Genomic DNA, 22219 nt, shown 5'->3' with positions numbered 1-22219 from the left:
TATCATGCATCATGTTTGCATGCTGTGCGATTGTCGGCTCCACTATGGTTGAGCCCATCGCCACTATGTATTGCACACACCACCCATGGATTAGTTGTATATCCGGTGTGTGGCGGTTCTTGCTCCGCTTGGTCGTGTGACTCGGTGGTAGCCGCCCGATTCCTTCTGTTTGGCTCCGTTGGCATTTAGGGTAGCAGCCGGCAGATGGTGGACTCTGTTTGGCTCCGTTGGTCGAGACTTGGTAGCCGGCAGAGATTTTCCTCCCGTCATTGTGTACCGGGAGATGAGAGCATTGAGCTCCCCATTTATGATTTGGGGCGGAGGAGGAGTACTCCGACAAGATTCCGTCCATCCACTCAGTCACTGTCAGGAGCAGTGATGTCCGAGTGCACGGTCACCATATGCATTTATTGCATTTTATTGTTTGTGATTGTTGCACTTATATGCTGCATTTGTATGGATGCATTTGATTGACATGCATACAGGATTATGATTTTCTCCGGTCTGACGACTTGTTACCTTTATACCTTGATTCCGGTTAGTACAGTTATCTCCTGATTTCATTTCAGTTGCATTTATTCCTTCTCGTATTCAGGAGACTGTACGCATGATTAGTGTTATCTGTTATTTGTTTTATTATGTATATCAGTTGTACCTGCTGAGTGTTGGACTCACCCCGCCTCCATTGTTGATATTTTCAGGTTGAGGCTGTCCGGAGCAGTTCCAGTCGCTGGCCCCCCATCTGCACGTAGAGCCAGTTCTCTACTAGTTCGTTATTTGTTTTATTTTGGCCTTTTTCTATATCAGACTTTGTTTTAGCATTGTCTTTGGATTTTTACTATGGATATTGTATGGAGTGATACCTTTTGATGGATTTTTGATATGATATTGGATTTCATTCTACTACGTGCCTGCCTGGACGGCAGAAGAGGTGAGTTCGTTGGATTTGAGCTTTACGAGTGTAGTGGAGTAGGGTGGATTTCGAGTCAGAGTCCTATTGTTATTGATTACTATTATAACTGCGTGGTTGTGACAGCCAGAGGCTGAATATATTTATTAACTGCGTGGTGTTTGTTTTTTTTATCATTCCAGCCGCCTGTGGCTGATGTATATGTGATATGTAGAAAGTTTCATATTGTCCGCCGTACAGGGGAGATGCTGCCGAAATTTCTTCGGACAGAGACTCCTCTGGGGCGTGACAGATAGAGCTTGACTTGGTAGATGAAGCAAGGACAAAAGCTGTCGTTCGGATAACAGCCTACCGGCAGCGCATAAAGCAGAATTACAATCGGCGAGTGATCCCAAGGTCCTTCCAGGTCGGTGACCTCGTTTGTAAGAAAGTGAAGTCAGTCGGCAATGTCGCCAAGCTCGAGACACCATGGGCGGGACCGTTCAAGGTCGTGCGGAAGCTCCGTTCAGGCGCTTACTATTTGGAGGACGAAGAAAGGAGGCAGCTCGAGAGGCCCTAGAGCGTGAACCACTTTCAATCCTATAGGGATGGATGAGAGGTGCGCGAGTAAATTCTGTATTTTATAACTATTGTATGTTTGCCGAACACGGGGCAAAGTTTGAATAAAAAGGCAAAAGCCTCTTAAGCGCATCTCCCTCAACGGTTGAGTGGCCACCTTAAATTCAAGTCCTCATTGAATTGTCGAGTGGCGACGTTAAAACATCATCTCCACCAACGGTCGAGCGACGACCTTAAACCTGGGTGCGAGTGCATACCAACCGTCGAGCGGCAACATTAAACGCGTGTCTCCACCAACGGTCGAGCGGTGACCTTAAACGCGTGTCTCCACCAACAGTCGAGCGGCAACCTTAAACGCGTATCTCCACCAACAGTCGAGCGACGACCTAAACCCTCCATCTCCACCAACAGTCGAACGGCGACCTTAAACACTCATCTCCATCAACGGTCGAGTGGTGACCTTAAACCCCCGTCTCCACCAACGGTCGAGTGACAACCTTAAACTCTCGTCTCCATCGATAGTCAAGCGGCAACATTAAACTCGAGTCTTCACCAAATCGTCGGGCGGCGACGTTAAATGCGGGTTTACTCCAAATCGTCGAGTGTGACGTTAAACTCGAGTCCTCACCAAATCGTCGAGCGGTGACGTTAAACGCAGGCCTGCTTCAAATAATTGAGCGGCGACATTAAACCCGGGGCTTCATCAAATAACCAAGCAGTAACGATAAACCCGAGTCTACGCAGGCTGTCAAACGGTTGACTGCGAATAAGGGTTACCCAAGCCCCCATATTTGCAGAGGAATGGCTCGTTCGAGAGAGTGTACCAAAGTACTTCAAGCTCGTGACATGAAAAGAAAGGCAAATTGAGCAGACGCGCATACAAACCACAGCCGAGTGAAGGAGTTATAGGGCTACAATACAACCAAAGGAAGACCAAAAAGCAAACACAATAAGAAAAAGCCACGCCAAACGGCCTGGTATGCATTAATACTTCAAAATTTGGAGGTTACAAGCATGCATTGATACTTCAAAATTTACAAGGAGAAGATTACAGAGATAAAGCCCTCAGCCTCACTCTAGATAATCTAGTACGTCATCGGGTAGAGCGGCTATGAGCTTATCCCGGCTTATGACTTTACTGGTCATAGTGATCGGCAGGTGGCCCACCTCGCGAAGCTAATCGATCGTCCCTTCGATCGCCAAGTCGAACAATCGAAGGGTCTGATCGGTGAATTTATCGCAGAATGCGTCTGAATGGAGATAGGCTTGTTTCATATTTCAAACCTACTCCCTTCGGCATCCTGGTAAATCCTCAATGCCGCACGGGATCCCTCCAGCTCGTCCTTGGAAGCGATTTGATCATGGAGGGGCTTTTCTTCGGTCGAGAGGCTGTTCCGCTCGACCACCAAAAAATCTTCGGCCTCCTTGAGCTTCTGGGCAAGGCCCCAGGCCTCCTTGTTCTATAATTCCAGGTCGTCGATCCCGTTGCTTCCTGGTAGTAGCCGACTCTATCTTCTTGTCAAAGGTGGTGACCTGCTTGTTGAACTGAACCAGCATCACCTCCTGATCTGTAGATTTTTTCCGCTCGGCTTCCAGGAGTTTATTGCTCTTCTCCAGGTCGACCTTCAGCTTCTCGACCTCAGAGGTCGATGACCCTTGGGAGGAGGAGGCGCTGCTCGAGACTTTGAATTTCTTGAACTCATCCTCTAAGAATGTGAGCCTGTGGCACATGGTCAGACTCTCCACCCAGTATTGCGAGTAAACAAGAAAAGGTTATAGCCGAACGGAGGTAAACCATGAGTTTACATTAAAAAACTTACTCTAGTGGCCATTTGGGTATGACTGTTGGCTAGGGCGATGCGACAACGGTCCCCTGCGGCAGCTCGACCAGGGAGGGTGTCCGGTCGGATGAGGAAGCATTCACAGTTTCTGAGAGTAGAGTCGGAGTCGAAGTTCCAACCCTCTCGGTCGGTTGCACGCCCGAGGTAGCAAAACACGAAGATGGTTCTGCTCGATGCCTCTTGCGCCTGGTCAGTGGCACGTCGGAGGAGGTCGAACTCGATGGCTCCTCGACAGGAATGATGGGGCGTTGTGCGGACATAGGCTGTGAGCTCGGGGTGGCTCCATCGCTCGGCGCATGACTGGCCTCGCCTTCGCCCACCATCACGGGCGTTTCCTCGCTCAGGTCGAGCGGATCTTCATGTGAGCTGACCGGTTGCAGACCTTAGCTCGTCAGCTCTTCGGTCTCCTCGATCGCGGAGTCCGTAAGCTTCGCCTTGCTGACCATCCGCGCTCGCATCATGACTTCAACTGTAGGAGAAAAAGAAAAATCAGTTAGCATCAAACGAAAAGGGTAAAGTAGTTGCATACCTAGGCAGGTCGAGAGCCGGGTGCGGATCGAACTGAGGCCAAAGATGTAGAGGGTACCCTCAAGAAGCAGTTTGTGGATGTCGTACTTCTGACTGGCCAGCATCGCCACAACATCCAAGTAGTCCGATCGGCTCTTGTAGCTTTTTAGTGGGGGTTGAGGTGCCACTTCAAGCTGTCAGCAGGTTGAGAATTCTGGCCACTCGGGAAGATGCATGAAAAAGAAGCACTCCCTCCAATATTTATTGGAAGTTGGTATTTTATCAAAGAACACTAAGTCGACCCTAAACTGGAAAAGGAAGGTCCATGGCTCGGATAGCTTCGGGTAGTAAAGATAATGGAAGATTCGAGGGACAAGAGGAATGTTGTACAGTCGAAACAAGATGACGACGCCACACAGAAGATGGAAGGAGTTCGACACGAGTTGAGGTAGGGAGATATGGAAGTATTTACAAATTGCGATAATGAAAGGATGGATAGGGAACCGCAGACCGACGGAGAAATGATCCCTGAACAGACAGATGCATTCGGTCGACAGGGTATTTGGCCAATCGGACGTGGAAGGCAAAACAATCTCGTAGTCAGGCGGAATTTCGAAGGCATTTCTAAGGCCCTCAGCGTCACCCTAGTCAAACCTAGACTCCATGGTTGTATACCAGGGTCCAGGGACAGGCGTCGACGGCTGTGAAGAGCTGGTCATCGTGAAAACATAGGAAAAAAGGGGGCAGTCAGAGGAAAGAAATACAATCGATGGAAGAAAGAACTTCTAGAGGTTTCATCGGAACCCGAAGACGAGTCAAAATGCCCAAAAGCAGACACGAGGGGAAGAGAGCTTACTGGAAAGCAAAGGAGGTCGTCGGAGAAAGGGAACGAAGGATTGCCAGGAAAGGTCACCAGGAAAACACCGAAGTAGCGCAGCCGGAGAGCACGAGAACGAGGGCGCGGGAAGAAGCGGCGACGAAGCAAGTTTATAAATCCCAAGCTCGACCAACTAGAACCGTCGGATCTAGATCGCAGAAACCTAGGCCAGGATCCGACCGTCGAATTTAAACCGCCAAACATTGTAATTAATGCCTATCGTGTTAGGCGTGCGACGACGATGGGCGTGACACGTGGCATGCTACCACGAGTCGGCAGTTAATGCAGGCGTGGGAACCTGTTCTGTCTTAATGAGAGGGGATTTACATGATTCCCAATAAATCAGGATGATGTCAGCATAGTCCATGCTCGTCCGAGACAACCCGAGGAAAAAGTTCTACAAGTGCAAACATTTGTCCCTCCGATTGGATCAAGGGAGCGTGCTTGTGACCAAGCGACAAGCTTCAAAAGGCCGATCGGCGAGGATCGGGCCCACCCTGAGCGGAGTCCATACAGTGACGAAGGCCGATCGGGAGGAAATCCGCTCACACTTGTTCAGTCAGTCGGACTACAACCTCCTTCGACTAGACTTGAAGGGGAGGCTTGTGATGCGGTGATGATAAGGGGCCCTATCCCCGCTGCCATAGCGGAGGTCAATGGAGGTCAAAGTCAAGACGATCAATGGACGGATGATCTTGGCCAGTCGGGCAGGGCGTATCCCGACCGTAGGTTAAGCACTAACCCACCGTCTTCGAAACAGAGTAATCAAACCAACGCTCAAGGGACGCGTAGAAGTCGAGCCGAGTGGCTCTTCCGCTCGGCTTGATGGCGGACGACACGGACCGAGGCCTTTCAACCGAGCGGCTCTCTCGCTCGGTGTTATAGTGGGCTTCCGGCCGAGCAGCCATCCCGCTCGACCCAGCAGCGGACGACACTTGGACAGGGGACTTTTAGCCGAGCGACCATCTCGCTCGGTGTGGCAGCAGACGCAAGGATATCAGAATCATGGCTGAGCGGTCATTCCGGTCAGCCAAGTAACAGACACAACATGATATCTTTCGACATCCTTTAGGGAGTTAGTGCCGCCGATGAGCGGGACCAGACAGAGGATTGTACGGCGGAAGTTTCCGCTGTCACTTCAAAGATATGCTCGGTCCATTAAGGTACCGTGTCAGGGACACTTTCCTGATATGTCTTTTTAGGAAAAACTTGGGATAACGTGGCCACTTTGAGAAACGTGCACACACACTACAGGAGCTCTATATAAAGGGGAGTTCAGGCATCGGCAGAGGTATGCTTTTCTCATAATTTATACTGTTGTGCTACAGTTCTCTTTGCTTCTTGTCTCGCCGGAGACTCCTTTCCTGGCTTGGCACTGACGCTGCTTGTGTTGTAAGTGGGAGCGAAGTCCATCGGATGATTGTGTTGAAGGCGGAAGCGAAGTCCACCGGAGATCAAAAATGCCACATCCCTAACATCCCTCTCCTCGACTCTTGGACATGATCAGTATCCATGTTAACGAGTTAGCTCGTGATTATTAATTTTAATTATAATTTATTCATCCCTTTATCGGACCATCAACACTCAATCCATTTTGAGTAACTTCATGGACCGGAATTCCCGTGGAGAAAGTCTCGAGTGACGAGACCGCCCGTCTTCTCAAAATGGAGGAAACTCTCAATGCGCGTGTTATTGGCCAGGATGAGGCTGTCAGAGCCATAAGTCGTGCCATTCGCAGAGCTTGTGTAGGTTTGAAGGATCCCAGTCGCCCTGTCGCCAGCTTCATCTTTTCTGGTCCAATTGGCGTTGGCAAATCAGAATTGGCAAAGGCACCGCCTCTTACTATTTTGGGTCCATTGCCACGATCATGCTCGACATGAGTGAGTTCATGGAGAGGCATACCGTCTCAAAGTTCACTGAAGCAGTCCGTCTGCCGGCCTCACACTGTTGTCCTATTTGATGAGATAGAGAAAGCTCACCTCGACATATTCAACGTGATGCTCCAGCTTCTGGAAGATGGGAGGTTGACCGACAATATGTGCCAGACAGTGGATTTCAAAAACACTCTCTTAATCTACCTCAATGTCGGCATCAGCGTGATCCAGAAGGTAGGACGTAGGACCGGATTAGACCTTAACTACAATTGAAAGGACAGAAGCTACAACCGAATCAAAAGCTTTGTCAGAACTACAGAAGATTTGAAGCAATACTTCCGTCCAGAATTTCTCAATCGGCTCGATGAGATGATAGTCTTCTGATAGCTGACTAAACCGGAAGTCAAGGAGCTAAGATTGCTGATATACTGCTCAAGGAAGTCTTCAACAGGTGAGAAGAGCTATAGTGAGTGATCCTGTCGGGAAGCTGAGAAGATAGATCTATCGGTGTGTCGTGTCTGAAAAGTTGATCGCATCCCTATGATTCGGATGATGAGTTGTCTTCTATGTTAACTAGGTCGCCCGAAGTCCCTTGGTCAACAGTACCTGTAGCCAGTGACCAGGTTGCCCTGGTATCTGGTACCCCAATGCTCGAGGTGGGTCCCACGAATATATAAATAGCCGCATAGAATAGAGCAATAAAATAAGTGATGAGCACGAGAACGTACCCTGGCCCAGAAGGGGCGCCCTCGGATGGAGTGGTGAGCCGGTCGTACTGTTGATCGAGTCGTCACGATTATGAAGGATAGATGAATGTATTAGCTAAGGAGCTGGATCCGCCCGCGCGGGAGCCGAGCGTAACCTGAACTTGGCAAACAACAGGCCGACCGAGAAATACTAGTGGCACGCTGGCCTAGAGATGACGTCGGCACGCAGGCCGGGATATAATATCGGCACGAAGGTCGAACACACCACAACGACTCGCAGGCCAAAATACAACGGTGGCTCGCAGGCCAGCACAGTACTAAATCGGAGGATGACAACAGCTGTAGAATCATTGGTGGTCATGGATCGGCTAGTGACTATCGCTGTGGGTGGCCTGGGAAGACGGCAACAACCACTAGAAGTGGCCTCGATAGTTGCTGGACTCGGCGCCAGCAGAGGCTACTGAACGCGACGGCAAAGGCCACTGGACGTGGGGGGGGGGGGGGGGGGGGGGCCGCGGGACACAACGGGGGTGGCCACTGGGCGCAACTGCGGCGGTGGCCGCTGGACTTGGCGGCAGCGGAAGCGAAGTCGCGGCTGTGAGAGGCACTGCGAGGAGGAGGGGAGGAGTGGTGGCTGGCAGCGAGGCCAGTCCCGTGGAGCCGACAGCTGTGAAGCCCAGAAGTGAACACACCAAGTCGTACCCCCTTTCCTTCTTCTTGGCGTCGGCACCGGCATCGGCGGAGGGGGGAAGCAACGAGAGTGGAAGCTCGCCAGCGATGGAGTAGGCAGTGCTGGCGACCAGGTCGCGGTGGCGTGGAGCAAGGGTCGATGGCGACGAAGCTGTGAGCCCAACATGAACCCCCTCCTCCTTGTGCTCTGCGGCGACGGGGAAGCTCCAGCACGAAGAAAACTCTCCCCTCGGATCGTGAACAGTGGCCCCACTTATAACCAAAACCCCTAGTAATGCCAAATGACAAAAATGCCCCTCCCTTCTTCACTAATTACTCCTGTGTCCTAATGCTATATTCGGATCACGAGCCTCCCCTTCAAGTCTAGTCGAAGGAGGCGTGAGTCCGACTGACTGGACAGTCTATCACAAAGGCTGACTCACTCTCAGTAATTGAATTAAATCACTGAATCCATAGTATAATGCCACGCGAGCGATCGGTATTAGTAATAGTGTCGCATGAGATGGTAACGATGCTGAGCGAACAACGAAAATAGCACCGAGATGATAACCCAATAGATGTCGAGCGAGAGACAAAACAATAAGCGAACGACAAGGAAAATGATAGTCGACCGGGCGACACGTGGGGCGACGAGCAGACAGAGCGAACGAAAGCCACCGAGCGCACGGTCGCGAAGATGCCGACCAGGCGATCGAAAGAATGTCAATCGAGTGAAAAGATGTCGGGCGGACGATGGTGAGCTCGCTACCGCGAAGATGCTGACCGGGCGATCGGGAGGATGTCGATCGGGTGGATAGATGTCGGGCGAATAACGCTGAGTGCACGACTGAGAAAGGGTCGGCCAGCCGACCATAAGATGCTAACTAGACCATCTCGAGAATGTCGAGCGCTGAGCCAAGTAACTTAAGTGTGGTCGAACGGATGGCTGAGCGATACTGGTCGGATGACTATGAGAGTGCTGAATGAGCGGCCCAAAGAATGTCGACTGAGCGGTCATCAACTGCCGATCGGATTGTCGTAAAATGCGACTGGGAGATCGAGCGAGAGACAAAGCAGCGCTGGGCAGGCATGGAGCCTGAAAACTGAGCGGGAGCATAACCCGTGAAATTGAGTGCGCAAAGACGAAACTCGTGAGCCGAACGGGAGCATCGCACGTGAACCAAACTGTAGCCCATGTGAGTCGAAGGCGCATGGAAGCGAAGGTCGTGAGCCGAACGTGGGAAATAGATGCTCGTGAAGACTATGCGATCTCGAACGGGGGAGATGGAGATGCTCATGAAGATTGTGCGACCCCAAACGAGAGGGATAAAATATCTGAAACTGGTCCGAGACCAGTGACGAACGCTCGACCCCGAACGGGGGAGATAAAATATCTGAAGCTGGTCCGAGACCAATGACGAATGCTCGATCCCGAACGGGGGAGATAAAATATCTGAAGCTGGTCCGAGACCAGTGACGAACGCTCGACCCCGAACGGGGGAGATTAAATATCTGAAGCTGGTCTGAGACTAGTGATGAACGCTCGACCCCGAATGGGGGAGATAAAATATCTGAAGCTGATCCGAGACCAATGACGAACGCTCGACCCCGAATAGGGGAGATAAAATATCTGAAGCTGGTCCGAGACTAGTGACGAACGCTCGACCTCGAACGGGGGAGATAAAATATCTGAAGCTAGTTTGAGACTAATGACGAACGCTCGACCCCGAACGGGGGGAGATAAAATATCTAAAGATGGTCTGAGACCAGTGACGAAGGCTCGACCCCGAATGAGAGAGATAAAATATCTGAAGCTGGTCCGAGACTAGTGACGAACGCTCGACCCCGAACGGGGAGATAAAATATCTGAAGCTGGTCCGAGACTAGTGACGAACGCTTGACCCCGAATGGGGGAGATAAAATATCTGAGGCTGGTCCGAGACTAGTGACGAACGCTTGACCCCGAATGGGGGAGATAAAATATCTGAGGCTGGTCCGAGACCAGTGACGAACGCTCCACCTCGAACGGGGGAGATAAAATATCTGAAACTGGTCCGAGACCAATGACGAACGCTCGACCCCGAACGGGGGAGATAAAATATCTGCAGCTGGTCCGTGAAGACGGTCATTAGGCCGGGTGGTTTATAGTCGACGGTTCGACTATGGTGTTTAACATCACCGCTCGACGGTCTTCAAGCCGGGGGGTTTATTCTCGCTGGTTCGACTCTAGAGTTTAACGTCGTCGCTCGACGATCTTCAGGCCGGGGGGTTTACAGTCGCCGGTTCGACTCTAGAGTTTAACGTCGCCGTTCGACGGTCTTCAGGCCGAGGAGTTTATAGTCACCGGTTCGACTCTGGAGTTTAACGTCGTCGCTCGACGGTCTTCAGTCTGGGGGGTTTATAGTCGCCGGTTCGACTCTAGAGTTTAACGTTGCCGCTCGACGGTTTTTAGTCCGGGAGTTTTATAGTCGCCTGTTCGACTCTAGAGTTTAACGTCGCCGCTCGACGGTCTTTAGTCCGCGGGTTTTATAATCGCCGGTTCGACTCTAGAGTTTAACGTCGCCGCTTGACGATATTCAAATATAACTCAAACTCGGTCGATTGGCGCGGGAGTCTTCATCAATGAGCTCGTGGCTCAAATAACATACATCCGACCGATTGGCATGGGGTCTTCGATAATAAGCTCACCGCTCAAATAATACACGCCCGGCCGATCGACACGGGGGCTTCGACATCGAGCCCGTGGCTCGGATAATATACGCTCGGTCGATCGGTACGGGATCTTCGACATCGAGCCCGTGGCTCGGTTAATATACGCCCAGTCGATCGGCACGGGGTCTTCGACACCGAGCCCGTGACTCGGATAATATACGTCCGGTCGATCGGCACGGGGTCTTCTGTAACGACCCACCTTCTACTACTAGGCTGTAAGGCGAATCGCTACGGTTTTGCTGTGCTAAGCTGCGCGGAAAACTGATCTAATTTGTGTTTTTACTAATTATCTGATTAATGTTAACTCTGACACTAACATTCCGGGTGTACCTTGGGGTTGTACACATGCTAGGGGAGGTATTTACAACTGGTAACACCCTCCGAATCGATCCACAGACCGATCTACTGATACTGGTACGGTCACAAGACCCTGGGTCGGTCAGCTGTCCGATCCCGAAGCTACATCGCTTCTGTCCCCAGCTGGATCGGTCTACCGACCGATCCAGGAGTGTCTTGATCGGTCGGCACGACCGATCCAGGTATGTCTGGATCGGTCGGCTGACCGATCCAGGCACCTGGAAATCGGGGACTCGCTACTGTGTTGTACTGGATCGGTCGGCTGACCGATCCAGGTACCTAGAAATCCGGGGACTCGCTACTGTATTGTACTGGATCGGTCTGCTGACCGATCCAGGAGGATACAGTAGCATACTGTATCTGGCTGGATCGGTCGGCTGACCGATCCAGTGACACAGCCAGGCCCTGATCGGTCGGGAGACCGATCAGAGTCTGATTTCACCCGGGGAACTCTGATTTCCAACACTTTGGCGTGCCAAAACCTCACATAACATCTAACTATTGCATCATAAACTATTCTAACAACATGTAATAACATTTTAACGACATAAACTAGTAATCTAACTCAACATAGGGCATAGTTTAGGAATCCATGGCAACGCACAACTAAAAGTGCCTAGAACATGAAAAACCAAAACCAATAAATAAAATGCTAAAGTAAATGCTAAAGAGTCTAGTGCTCAATTTGCTACGTCCCCTAAGGACCTTTGATTCCAGTTCCATACACACACTTCCTCATCTGCATTGACCTCCAGCCTCCACTGCTAGTCCACTTTTCCTTTACCTTTATCTGCAGTATAAGAAAAGTAGTATCTGTAAGCTAACAAGCTTAGTAAGAAACCATCTACCTCACAAAAATATGCATTCGGTGCAATATGGTTTTTAAAGCATGCTATTTGAAAATATGCACAGAACTTGCTAAGTCATGGTATACTGAAATCATAAAACATAACACATAAGCATGGCATGAGCACTGAATCATATCGTAGCAAGCAATAAAACACTGAACTGAACATAAGCTAAACTAACTGAAACTAAATCTGTAACTGGAAACAAACTCAACTAGCATAATTGATTTTGAGGTTTGAAATCTAATACATAATAGGTGAAAATACTAAACATGCTTTATTGTGCTTACTGTGCACGCATCCCTACTAGACCGGGTTGCAAGTCCCGAATTTAGAGGTTGTCTAGGCTATCTGAACCTAGGGACGATGTGGGAGTCCAACCCAATGGATATCTAATCGATGCAGTGCCGAAAATAAAATACGATATCTATAGCTAAGCGATATAACATCTTGTTTCTAGGTTATACGAACCTAGAGCTAGGTTATCTGAACCTAGAGGCGATGTGGAGCCCACCCATTGGACCGTAGTCCCATAAAACTGAACTAAACTAATGTGCTGGTTTAAATGCCTCTAATGCATTTAACTGAGCTATTAAACATAACTGAGGTGGTATTTAGCTACACTAACATTTTACCGAACACTTGGTGTGCTCCAACTCTCTCCTCTAATAGGGAGATCACCTCTAGGCACCCGACAACGTCTAGAATCTCCAACTAAAGGAGAACAACGTGTCCGGCCCGTCTAGAGGTGTTCAATTAGATCCCTAAATCCTCGAGGAGGGTTTAAACATACCCTATGTGCCGGAAAACCTGCATATAGCTAAAACTAATGCGTATGAAACCAAACGGAGCTATTATACCACAGGTGAGGGATTTCTTATCTCGTACGCTAAATTCCTTACAATTCTATTCGCTAGAACTCCGGTGGAGATGACCTTCTCGACGACCCGCTCACGTCTTCGCGTTCCTCTCGCGGAGAAGAACCTCTTTCGTGTTGGGGTCGTTGCCGGAAGATGAGCCGAGAGTCCTTGGGTTTGGGCGCCGAGAGAGGAGGAGGAGGAGGAGGTGGCGTCGGCGTTGAGGGTTTGGAGAGGGAGGAGTTTGCCGAACCAAGCAAAAATAAACCAAACCCACTTAACCCTCCTATTTATATTAAGTGGTAATTCCGGTCAATTCTAATATAAATATAGATGTTTCTCCTTTCTCTCAGCACGGCCCTGCTGGGTTCACTGGTTACTAACATTATCCCTTAAACCATAGGTCTCGGGTTCGATTCCCGCTTATGCCGTTTTCGTTTATATTTATTTTTGCTACTTCCGCTACTCGGAAAATTTCGGAAAAATATCTAAAAATTCCAGAACAATCATACTATATTTCTAAAACAGTTTTGAGAATTTTCGGGCGTTACATCTTCGACACCGAGCCCATGGCTTGTATAATATACGCCCGGCCGATCGGCACGGGGTCTTCGACATCGAGCCCATGGCTCGGATAATATACGCCCGGCCGATCGGCACGGGGTCTTCGACATCGAGCCCGTGACTCGGATAATACACGACCGGCCGATCGACACCGACACTAGGGTCCTCGACCGAGGAACTAGGGCAAATCATATAACTGAAAGAGAAAAGATAATGCAAAAATTGACCGAGGCCATGAGGATGGTAGAATTTTCCGGCGTCGTCCATCTTCACATTCCAAATCAGGTGCGTTCCCACAGATGATGTCAAATTGATCCTGTCGGGAAGCTGAGAAGACAGACCTGCCGGTGTGTCGTGTCTGGGAGGTTGACCGCATCCCCATGACCCGGATGATGAGCTGTCTTCTGCGTTGACCAGGTCACCCGAAGTCCCTTGGTCAATAGTACCTGTAGCTAGCGACCAGGTTACCCTGGTCTCTAGTACCCGATACTCGAGGCGGGTCCACGAATATATAAATAGCCGCATAAAATAGAGCAATAAAATAAGTGATGAGCACGAGAACATACCCTGGCCCGGGGGGGGGGGGGGGGCGCCCTCGGATGGAGCGGTGAGCCGGTCGCACTGCTGATCGAGTCGTCACGATTATGAAGGATAGATGAATGTATCAGCTGAGGAGCTGGATCCGCCCACCGAGAGCCGAGCGTAACCTGAACTTGGCAAACAACAGGCCGACTGAGAAATACTAGCGGCACGCTGGCCTAGAGATGACGTCGGCACGTAGGCCGGAATATAATATCGGCACGAAGGCCGAACACACCACAACGACTCACAGGCTGAAATACAACGGTGGCTCGTAGGCCAGCACAGTACCAAATCGGAGGTGACAATAGCTGTAGAATCATTGGTGGCCATGGATCGGCTAGTGACTATCGCTGAGGGTGGCCTGGGAAGACGACAACAACCACTAGAAGTGGTCTCGATAGCTGCTGGACTTGGCGCCAACATAGGCTACTGAACGCTACGGCAAAGGCCGCTGGACGTGGCGGGGGTGACCGCAGATATGACGGGGGTGGCCGCTGGACTCGGCGGCAGTAGAAGCGAAGTCGCAGTTGTGAGAGGTGCTGCGAGAAGGAGGGGAGGAGTGGTGGCTGGCGGCGAGGCCAGTCTCGTGGCGGCAACGACTGTGAAGCCCTGAAGTGAACACACCAAGTCGCGCCCCCTTTCCTTCTTCTTGGCGTCGGCACCGGCGTCGGTGGAGGGGGGAAGCAGCGAGAGTGGCAGCTCGCTAGCGACGGAGTAAGCGGTGCTGGCGACCAGGTCACGGTGGCGTGGAGCAAGGGTCGATGGCGGCGAAGCTACGAGCCCAACACGATCCCCCTCCTCCTTGTGCTCTGCGGAGGCGGGGAAGCTCCAGCACGAAGAAAACTCTCCCCTCGGATCGTGAACAGTGGCCCCACTTATAACCAAAACCCCTAGTAATACCAAATGATAAAAATACCTCTCCCTTCTTCACTAATTATTCCTGTATCCTAATGCTACATCCGGATCTGAGGCACCTGGAGGATACCTTGGCCAAGAAAATTCTGACTGAGGAGATCAAGGAGGGAGACTCAGTTATTTTGGATGACGACTCTGATGGCAATGTGATCGTTTTGAATGGTGGGAGGGAGCAGTTTGCCTGAGTCAGTGCCACCATCAAATCTTGTATAGAAAATTTGCTTGTCTTGGGATCACTGAGTGTTTGATAATTTTTTATACCAAGCAATCAGGTGAGATTCGTTTGATTTTTTAGACAATTGCCAGTGGCATTCCGAGTATATATCTATATGGTTTTCTGAAAACAGATCAGACATTTTTTTTTTTCCTTCTGAAAAAGATCAGGATACCTGTTTGTACTTCACATATGAATTGTGCCAAGCACTCGAATGAAATCCAATTATCTTCCCTATGACTGCAAAAGATTTCTGGAACAAAAAGCTGGACCTAATCATTTAGGGAACTGAAACTAGATTCTTGGTTGCATAGATGGCAATGGCATTGTGGTTTGAAGAGCAGTAGCCTGCTACTGACTCTGAGCTGTTTAGGTCGAACCTGGGGAAGAGTGCAAAAGAAGTGTCAGAGAGCTTGCACATTAGAGCAACAACAGCACTGTTAGTGCAGAAGAGCAGCAAGCAGTAGAGTTTTGAAAGGCAGAAGTGATGAATGAATCTATGACCACCCAAATTGCTCAGGCTCCACGGCCATTGAGTTAATATTTAAACGGAGATCTAATCTCCAAAATAATTTTTCTATAGATCTCCGTTCATATACTTGTTACTTGAGCTTCTCAGCTATACTCCTTTCGAATGGTAGTGGATATTTTGGAGGGGGCGCTAATGTGACGATTCTATATTTTCTATAACAGTAATTTTTTAAAAAACTAAAATTTTTCTCATCTGGAGAAGTTATTCGATCATGATGATCTACTTTCTTCATCTAGTTGTCGGGCTGTCAATAAAACATATTTGAGATAAGCGAATCCTCTTTTACCGTATTAAACGGATTAAGTAAAATTTTGTAGGTAAACAATTTTATTTTAAATTCCATTTCTTAAAAGTCTTTTTTAAATATTGTCGAACTAAAAAATAGTATTTTTAAGGATATATATTTTTTGAAATTGGAGTTTGCTGTTTGAGTGAAGACATGGGATCTGGACGAGGTGATCAGGGAGACAGGGACCGTTTGGAAAGAGGTTGGGAACCGGTGAGGGATATGAATGCGATGTGCAGGCGCATTTAAGCGTCCTCATACGCGGCGTGCTCTGGGATGAATTGCAGCTTCTTATTCGGCACGGCCTCTTGAACGCCATCCTGTTAGTTTGTCCCAGGATTTTTGCTGTTTGAAAAGGTACTATGCTAATGACCTCTAACTTTACTTTATCTACGATTTTACCCTTCTCGAAACTCAAGCTCTTATTTAATGTTCGCTCTTCGCAGTTAAAGAGTCAGTGGCAATCCTGCAATATCAACACGGTTTTGGTGCTTTCCAATTTTGCCACTCTTTATCTCCCTCTGTCTCGCCTTCTCCGTCTTCTCTTCTTCCAGAATCAAGCTTAGCAAACTGCAGTTAAAGTAACTCGCGCAGGTTGCAGCCACGACAAGCCGGTGAGCCATTTACCGCCCTCCATGTAGGCGGCCGCCCATGGGTTGCCCTATCAGCAAGCGGAGCTCCGCCGCCGCCTCGGCTCCTTCCGAGAAATTGCACCATCAGCCGCCCTCCGAACGCACCCGCATCCCTCCCGCGCTCTCCCCTTCCGACGCCTCCACCTGGCCGACCTGGCTCCTCTCTGTCGCCGGAGATTCCCTCCTCGGATGGAATCCTCGCCAAGCAGACTCGTTCCGTAAGGTTGCCAAGGTACGGTTCCTCCTCCTTCTTCCTCCCATTCTAAAAATGGAGTTTTGGAGTGTTTCGTTGAGGAAAGCTCCGGTCTTGGTGCGGCGTTCAGATCGGGTCGGGGACGTATAGCAACGTGTACAAGGCGTGGGACGTGGAGGCGGGGCGGATGGTGGCGATGAAGAAGGTGCGCTTCGACGTGGTGGAGCCGGAGAGCGTGCGGTTCATGGCGAGGGAGATCACGGTGCTCCGAAGACTCGACCACCCCAACGTCGTCCGGCTCGAGGGGATTGCCATCTCCCGCGTCTCCTCCGCTCTCTACCTCGTCTTCGAGTACATGGAGCACGACCTTACTGGCCTCGCCGCGGCTCCCGGCGTGCGTTTCACGGAGCCCCAGGTCGGCCCCTTTCTTCCTATTTAGGTTCTCAGACTTTCGGAATGTGAACTTGCATCTTTTTCCTGATGATTTAATTCAGTCAATTCATGGAATTAAATGCCTTCCTTTCTTGGCTAAGCTCTGTTCTTCTCCTCTACTGTTCTATCAATGCTGCAGAATCTCCCAGTAACTTTATAATCTTCAGATTGAAATTTATTAAGTGCTGCCATTTTTATGCAATTGTTGATGAATGATGCATGCTACTGTTCTTTGAAGAATTGACCAATCTCGAGGGAAAAAATTTAAAAGGAGAAGCTCTATAAATGTAGAAGGTTCAAAGAAGTTCAACAGTAGATGCAGCTTCAACTATTGTGCTTCGTTCAAATGTTGTTAGAAATCAGCATGAAATACAAGTTTTAATTGTTATCCTACTAAAATGAGAGTCTTAGTGCCACCAGAATTTCTATATAATATATATTTCGTTTTGGTTTACAAGCACTTGATGTTCGATGTTCTGTAATTTGCCCCAGGTCAAATGCTACATGAAACAATTACTATCTGGTCTCGAGCATTGTCACAGCCGAGGAGTCCTTCACCGCGATATTAAGTGTTCGAATTTGCTTTTGGACAATGAAGGGATACTCAAGATAGCTGATTTTGGACTTGCTTCTACCTTTGATCCTGACCATAAGGCAAGAATGACCAGTCATGTGGTCACATTGTGGTATCGTGCCCCAGAACTCCTCCTCGGTGCGACAAATTATGGTGTCGGTATTGACCTTTGGAGTGTTGGCTGCATTTTAGCAGAGTTGTTAATGGGGAAACCAGTTTTCCCTGGAAGGACTGAGGTAATGTCATAGTATTCCATTTACCTACATGTCTTTGCTTACTCGAGTTGTTTATTATCCTGAATTGGAGAGTTGTTTATATCTGTTCTTAAAGTTGTTCGATGCTTGTGCTGACATACTTCATGTATTACAACTAAACTGGAGGTGGAGCAGCTGCACATGATCTTTAAGTTTTGTGGATCACCTTCAGAAAAGTACTGGAAGAACTCAAAATTGAGGCATGCTACTATCATAAGGCCGAAACAAAACTACACACGCTGTGTACGAGAAACTTTTAAGGAACTTTCACATTCTTCTCTGTCGCTAATCGACTCACTCCTTGCACTTGATCCAGCTGATAGAGGCACAGCTACTACTGCTTTGAACCACCAAGTCAGTACTTCAATGATGTATCGATGCACCATTGAAATAGTTATCTATGGACAATTTTGTCGATAACCATTTTGTTTGTTTGTATAGTTCTTCACAACAGAGCCTTATGCCTGTGATCCATCAAGCTTGCCTCAGTATCCACCGAGCAAGGAAATGGATGCAAAATTGAGAGAAGAGGCCAGAAGGTAACCTGCTCCTTAAACCAGAAGAAACTCTTCATCTACTAACCGAACTTTCTTTCTTCTCACCATCACAGACAGATCAGTGTTTCTGGGAAAGGTAATTCGGAAGCATCAAGAAGGTCTAGCGTCCGCAAATGCAATAGCAGAGCAGTCCCAGCTCCAGAAGCCAATGCAGAGCTGCAAGTAAACTTGGAGGTACTTTAGTCGATGCCCTTCATTCTAGTCCATGGCTAAACCATTTTTTATTTAAACTAGCTATCAAATTTTGCTTGCATCTTAATTGTCAATTACAATAACCAGTAAAAAAACTTTTTAAATTTCATGTTTTGTTCCCTCTTCTAATTTGGTTGATATGGAGAAAAGAAGCTTAAAGAAAAACATCTTCAAGATCAAATCTTTAACACCTTGTGAAACTTTTTAGGCATGAACTCAGATATGTATCTTTTCCTCTCTTGCTAACTTACAGAGAATGCGGTTGATGATGACTCACATAAACATGACCAGCAAAAGCGAGAAGTTCCCACCACCTCATCAAGATGGAGCTGTTGGAGTCCCATCGAATGGGCTGATGTCTTTTGCAGGATCTGATACATCTTTTGCCTCTTATTCTGGTAGAGGATTGATTGCAAGTAAAGAGGAACCAAGAACGGAAGAGCATGGTTTGAGGAGATTGTTGGAGATCAAAAGAAATCGAAGAGTACATGGAACCAAAAGAAAAGAATTGGAAGCTCTTGGATCAGTCAAACACAATAGTTAGCCTTTTGTATAAGAAAGTGGAAGTTGTAATATGTACAGAGAAGAAAGACTTCAGTTCAGAGTTTTAACAGTAGGAGTTAAGAATCAATTGTATGGTAGGCATATTGACTTCATTGGACAGCGATGGCACAATTTGCGTTGGAAGAAATTAATAACAGAAGGCTCTCAAGTCAGTTGGTGACCCAAGAAATGGTTTGTTTGATAGTGAATGAGTTCGATGGCTACTAACTCAAGTGGGCATTCAATGTGGCAAAGAGTTGCCGACTTTAGTTTAGAGATGGTATTTAATAGGATGATAATAATCATGCAGCTCATGCTGAAGTAGAACTTCAATGAAAAGCTCCGCGTGCTTGGAAAACGTTTCGTACTTTCACACTGAAGTTGTTACCATGAGAATGCACATTTCTCACACAGCCTAGCCTACGCTGGACAGAGGGCAAGGGTGTTGCACATGGACAAGGCAAGCAAGTGAGCAACTTTTATAGAAAGCGCGGTGAATGAATATACATAATGACGTGGGAGAAAGTATAGGCTCCACGTGGCATGTCAACTTAGGCCCGTGATGGTGCCATGATAGAGACTCGATCAACATAGACCCTGAGTATACGTGAGTCAAGGCAGAACTGGGGTGAGGTCAGCCTAGATGCGAGTTAGGACGGTTTGACGAGTAGTAAGCTCGGATCTAAGTCAGATCAACTGATTTGAGGTCATCCTAGCATGAAGTTTAATCCAGATTGATTGAGCCTGTGATGAACTACAAATACGTCAGGTGGTCTTTTTTGGGACACGCTCAGTAAATAGCCGAGTCTTTAACAAGCCTCTCCGAGTCACTTTCGGAGTAAACTCAAGCTCGGGTATGATAGGGAAGTTAGGGAGAACGTTAAGCACCGGTTACAGTCTTGACAAGAGACACGTCCGCCATCAACCAAAATAGTGCCACGGAGTGAGGCGCATCTAGTTAGAAGAGGGGTAATAATAGGGCGTGACTGTTATAGGAAAGAGAGGCGATGCGGTTGCAAATGGGCGCCCGTTAAGATTGCTATGGGTCTTTTGTTTTTATACTCTATATAAGATGATGACATCAGAAAGGGCAAATTCCACTGTGCTTTTATTTTTTTTTACTTTATTTCTTGCTTTGCTATTAGGCATCTCCAAGGGTGATTTAAATTTGTAGGACTCCTTTCAAAAAGAAAGAGATATTAAAAAGTTTGGGTTCGATCTTTTTTCATTTTGACAATGCATAGAAATGAGAAAGATACACAAGATGGAAAAAATCTCGGCGGGAGACGTGCTTACTCCATAACCAACTTGAACGTCAGAAGTATCATATTAACATATGCATTGACTCCTAATACGGGTTGTTACAAACGGATTCAAATATGATATAATAGTTAAAGTCAAGAAAATATGACAGTCAAAGTCAAAATTAGGTGACAATCAAGGTGTCTCTCTCAAGAGAGTCTAGTTCCTTACCTAACACTAAAGCCCTAAGTATAAGGACATCCGGCCAACAGGCTAGTCGAACCAAAGGAGTCTAGTACTCCCTGTCTGTAGTAAGACAACTAGTATATACCCAACCAATCATCATTTGTTCAGGTTCAAGAGAGTCTCGATCGACCACGAGGTCGATCGGGAATAATATTCGGGCAAGACCCAGGGACCTAGTGTCCCGCTCTGGGTGCCTATTATACAGTGGATTGATCTGGCAACCGGTTAAACATACGAGTCTTCATTGTTCATTCTCCCATCCTCCTGTATATGGGCGGCCGGATATACAATTGTCTTCGCCGAGCAAATATACAAAGCAAATCTCAGAAGAAATCTGACTAGATTTCCAGAGCTTAGATATCGCTTTAGAGACAAGCCTCCCAATGCATGGACGATCGACGGAAAGTACCAGTCGAGCCTCTCGAAGCTCAGTTCCCCATTCTTCAGAAACAAGTATCCCTGCATATGGCTAGTCGGTCTTAAGAACCGTCTGGACCTAGGGGACTTGGCTTCCCATTATTTCATAATCAGATCTTCAGTATTAGACAACATATATTCAAACTGTTTTAAGGGTTGAACGTCCTACCATACTAGTACTCTACTTTTATATATACACCCAATCGGCTAAATATACGGTCGGAATATCTTTGGGGGACCACATTGTCAGAGAATCACAATAGTCTATTAGAGAATAACAACCGCTTATCAGAGAATATTCTTCTGTTATTACATAGACATTCAATGGAACTTTCCTCAAAGGTGACTCTACATTTTCATTAGCCGACACATTAGGGTAGCATATTTCTTTAATCGCCTCATTAATGGTGCTAGTTACAAAAAGGGTACATACGAGTAATGGAAGATTTCTCGGACAGTGACTATACGCCTCCCAGAATACATATTCTCTTAATCACAACTTTTGACACCTATATTCTCTACTACCTCCTGATTGTAGATGTTATTAGAGGTGGTATATAAAAGGAGTCCTCTCCAATGGTAAGGTACGCTTTAGAACATATTTTACTATGCACACACTTTGCTACACATCTACTATTCAATTTCCCGCTCGGGCATTACACTGACTTGAGCGTTGGAGGGCCTTCGCCATGGACCCCTTCCTTGGTTTTTTGCACTAACATTTGTTTGCTCTCTTGAGTGTGCACAAGAAGGATTTTCGCTCCCGTTCGCAACCCCTACTCCAATTTAAAGTCTTCGTTTAGCCAACCTCGCAGCCACTTGCCCAGCGTACCATCTATCCAGCTTTTAGATAGGATCATATTTGGTGTCGTCTGTGGGAATCTTCGTTTGAATCTGAAATGTAGGGATGAAAGAAGCTGGATGAATCACCACTGTCACCTTGACCCAAGAGGAGTTAGAAATGCTAATCAACGTCCGAGCGCAGAAATTGATGCACAACAAGCAGCAACAAGCAGCGGTGCTTTGTTGCACAACCCCACTGCATCAACAATAGACCCTCATATTGAGTGAGCGGCCCAGGTGGGAGGTCCAACGGAGCGCCAACCAATTCCTCTGGTGGTTGGTTT

At 48.0% G+C, this 22219-nt stretch overlaps 1 protein-coding gene across 2 annotated transcripts; it reads left to right on the top strand.

Annotated features, from left to right (window-relative positions):
• The first annotated feature begins 16317 nt into the window (after positions 1 to 16317).
• Positions 16318 to 19371, top strand: LOC121975346 (probable serine/threonine-protein kinase At1g54610). 2 transcript variants are annotated; one of them, XM_042526944.1, is made up of 7 exons: positions 16318 to 16674; positions 16766 to 17050; positions 17560 to 17877; positions 18031 to 18249; positions 18337 to 18434; positions 18506 to 18626; positions 18898 to 19371. In XM_042526944.1, exons 1-7 carry the CDS (start codon positions 16462 to 16464, stop codon positions 19186 to 19188), a joined length of 1545 nt encoding a protein of 514 aa, XP_042382878.1. In that variant the 5' UTR covers positions 16318 to 16461; the 3' UTR covers positions 19189 to 19371. The 2 variants fall into 2 exon arrangements, with proteins under 2 accessions (XP_042382878.1, XP_042382877.1); XM_042526943.1 differs by having other exon boundaries at positions 16320 to 16674; positions 18022 to 18249.
• Positions 19372 to 22219: the final 2848 nt, after the last annotated feature.

This window comes from Zingiber officinale, chromosome 4B (genome assembly GCF_018446385.1).
Source record: "Zingiber officinale cultivar Zhangliang chromosome 4B, Zo_v1.1, whole genome shotgun sequence".
Lineage (NCBI taxonomy): Eukaryota > Viridiplantae > Streptophyta > Magnoliopsida > Zingiberales > Zingiberaceae > Zingiber > Zingiber officinale.
Note: the sequence above shows the minus strand (reverse complement) of the source record. Positions and strands in the feature narration are given on the sequence as shown.

What these genes read in the sequence shown, in the direction of transcription:
- LOC121975346 (XM_042526943.1), top strand. Translation starts at nt 16,462, where the DNA reads ATGGGTTGCCCTATCAGCAAGCGGAGCTCCGCCGCCGCCTCGGCTCCT. An exon ending in CGTTCCGTAAGGTTGCCAAG is followed by an intron (nt 16,675 to 16,765) that starts GTACGGTTCCTC and finishes TGCGGCGTTCAG; the next exon opens with ATCGGGTCGGGGACGTATAG. An exon ending in CTACTGCTTTGAACCACCAA is followed by an intron (nt 18,250 to 18,336) that starts GTCAGTACTTCA and finishes TTGTTTGTATAG; the next exon opens with TTCTTCACAACAGAGCCTTA.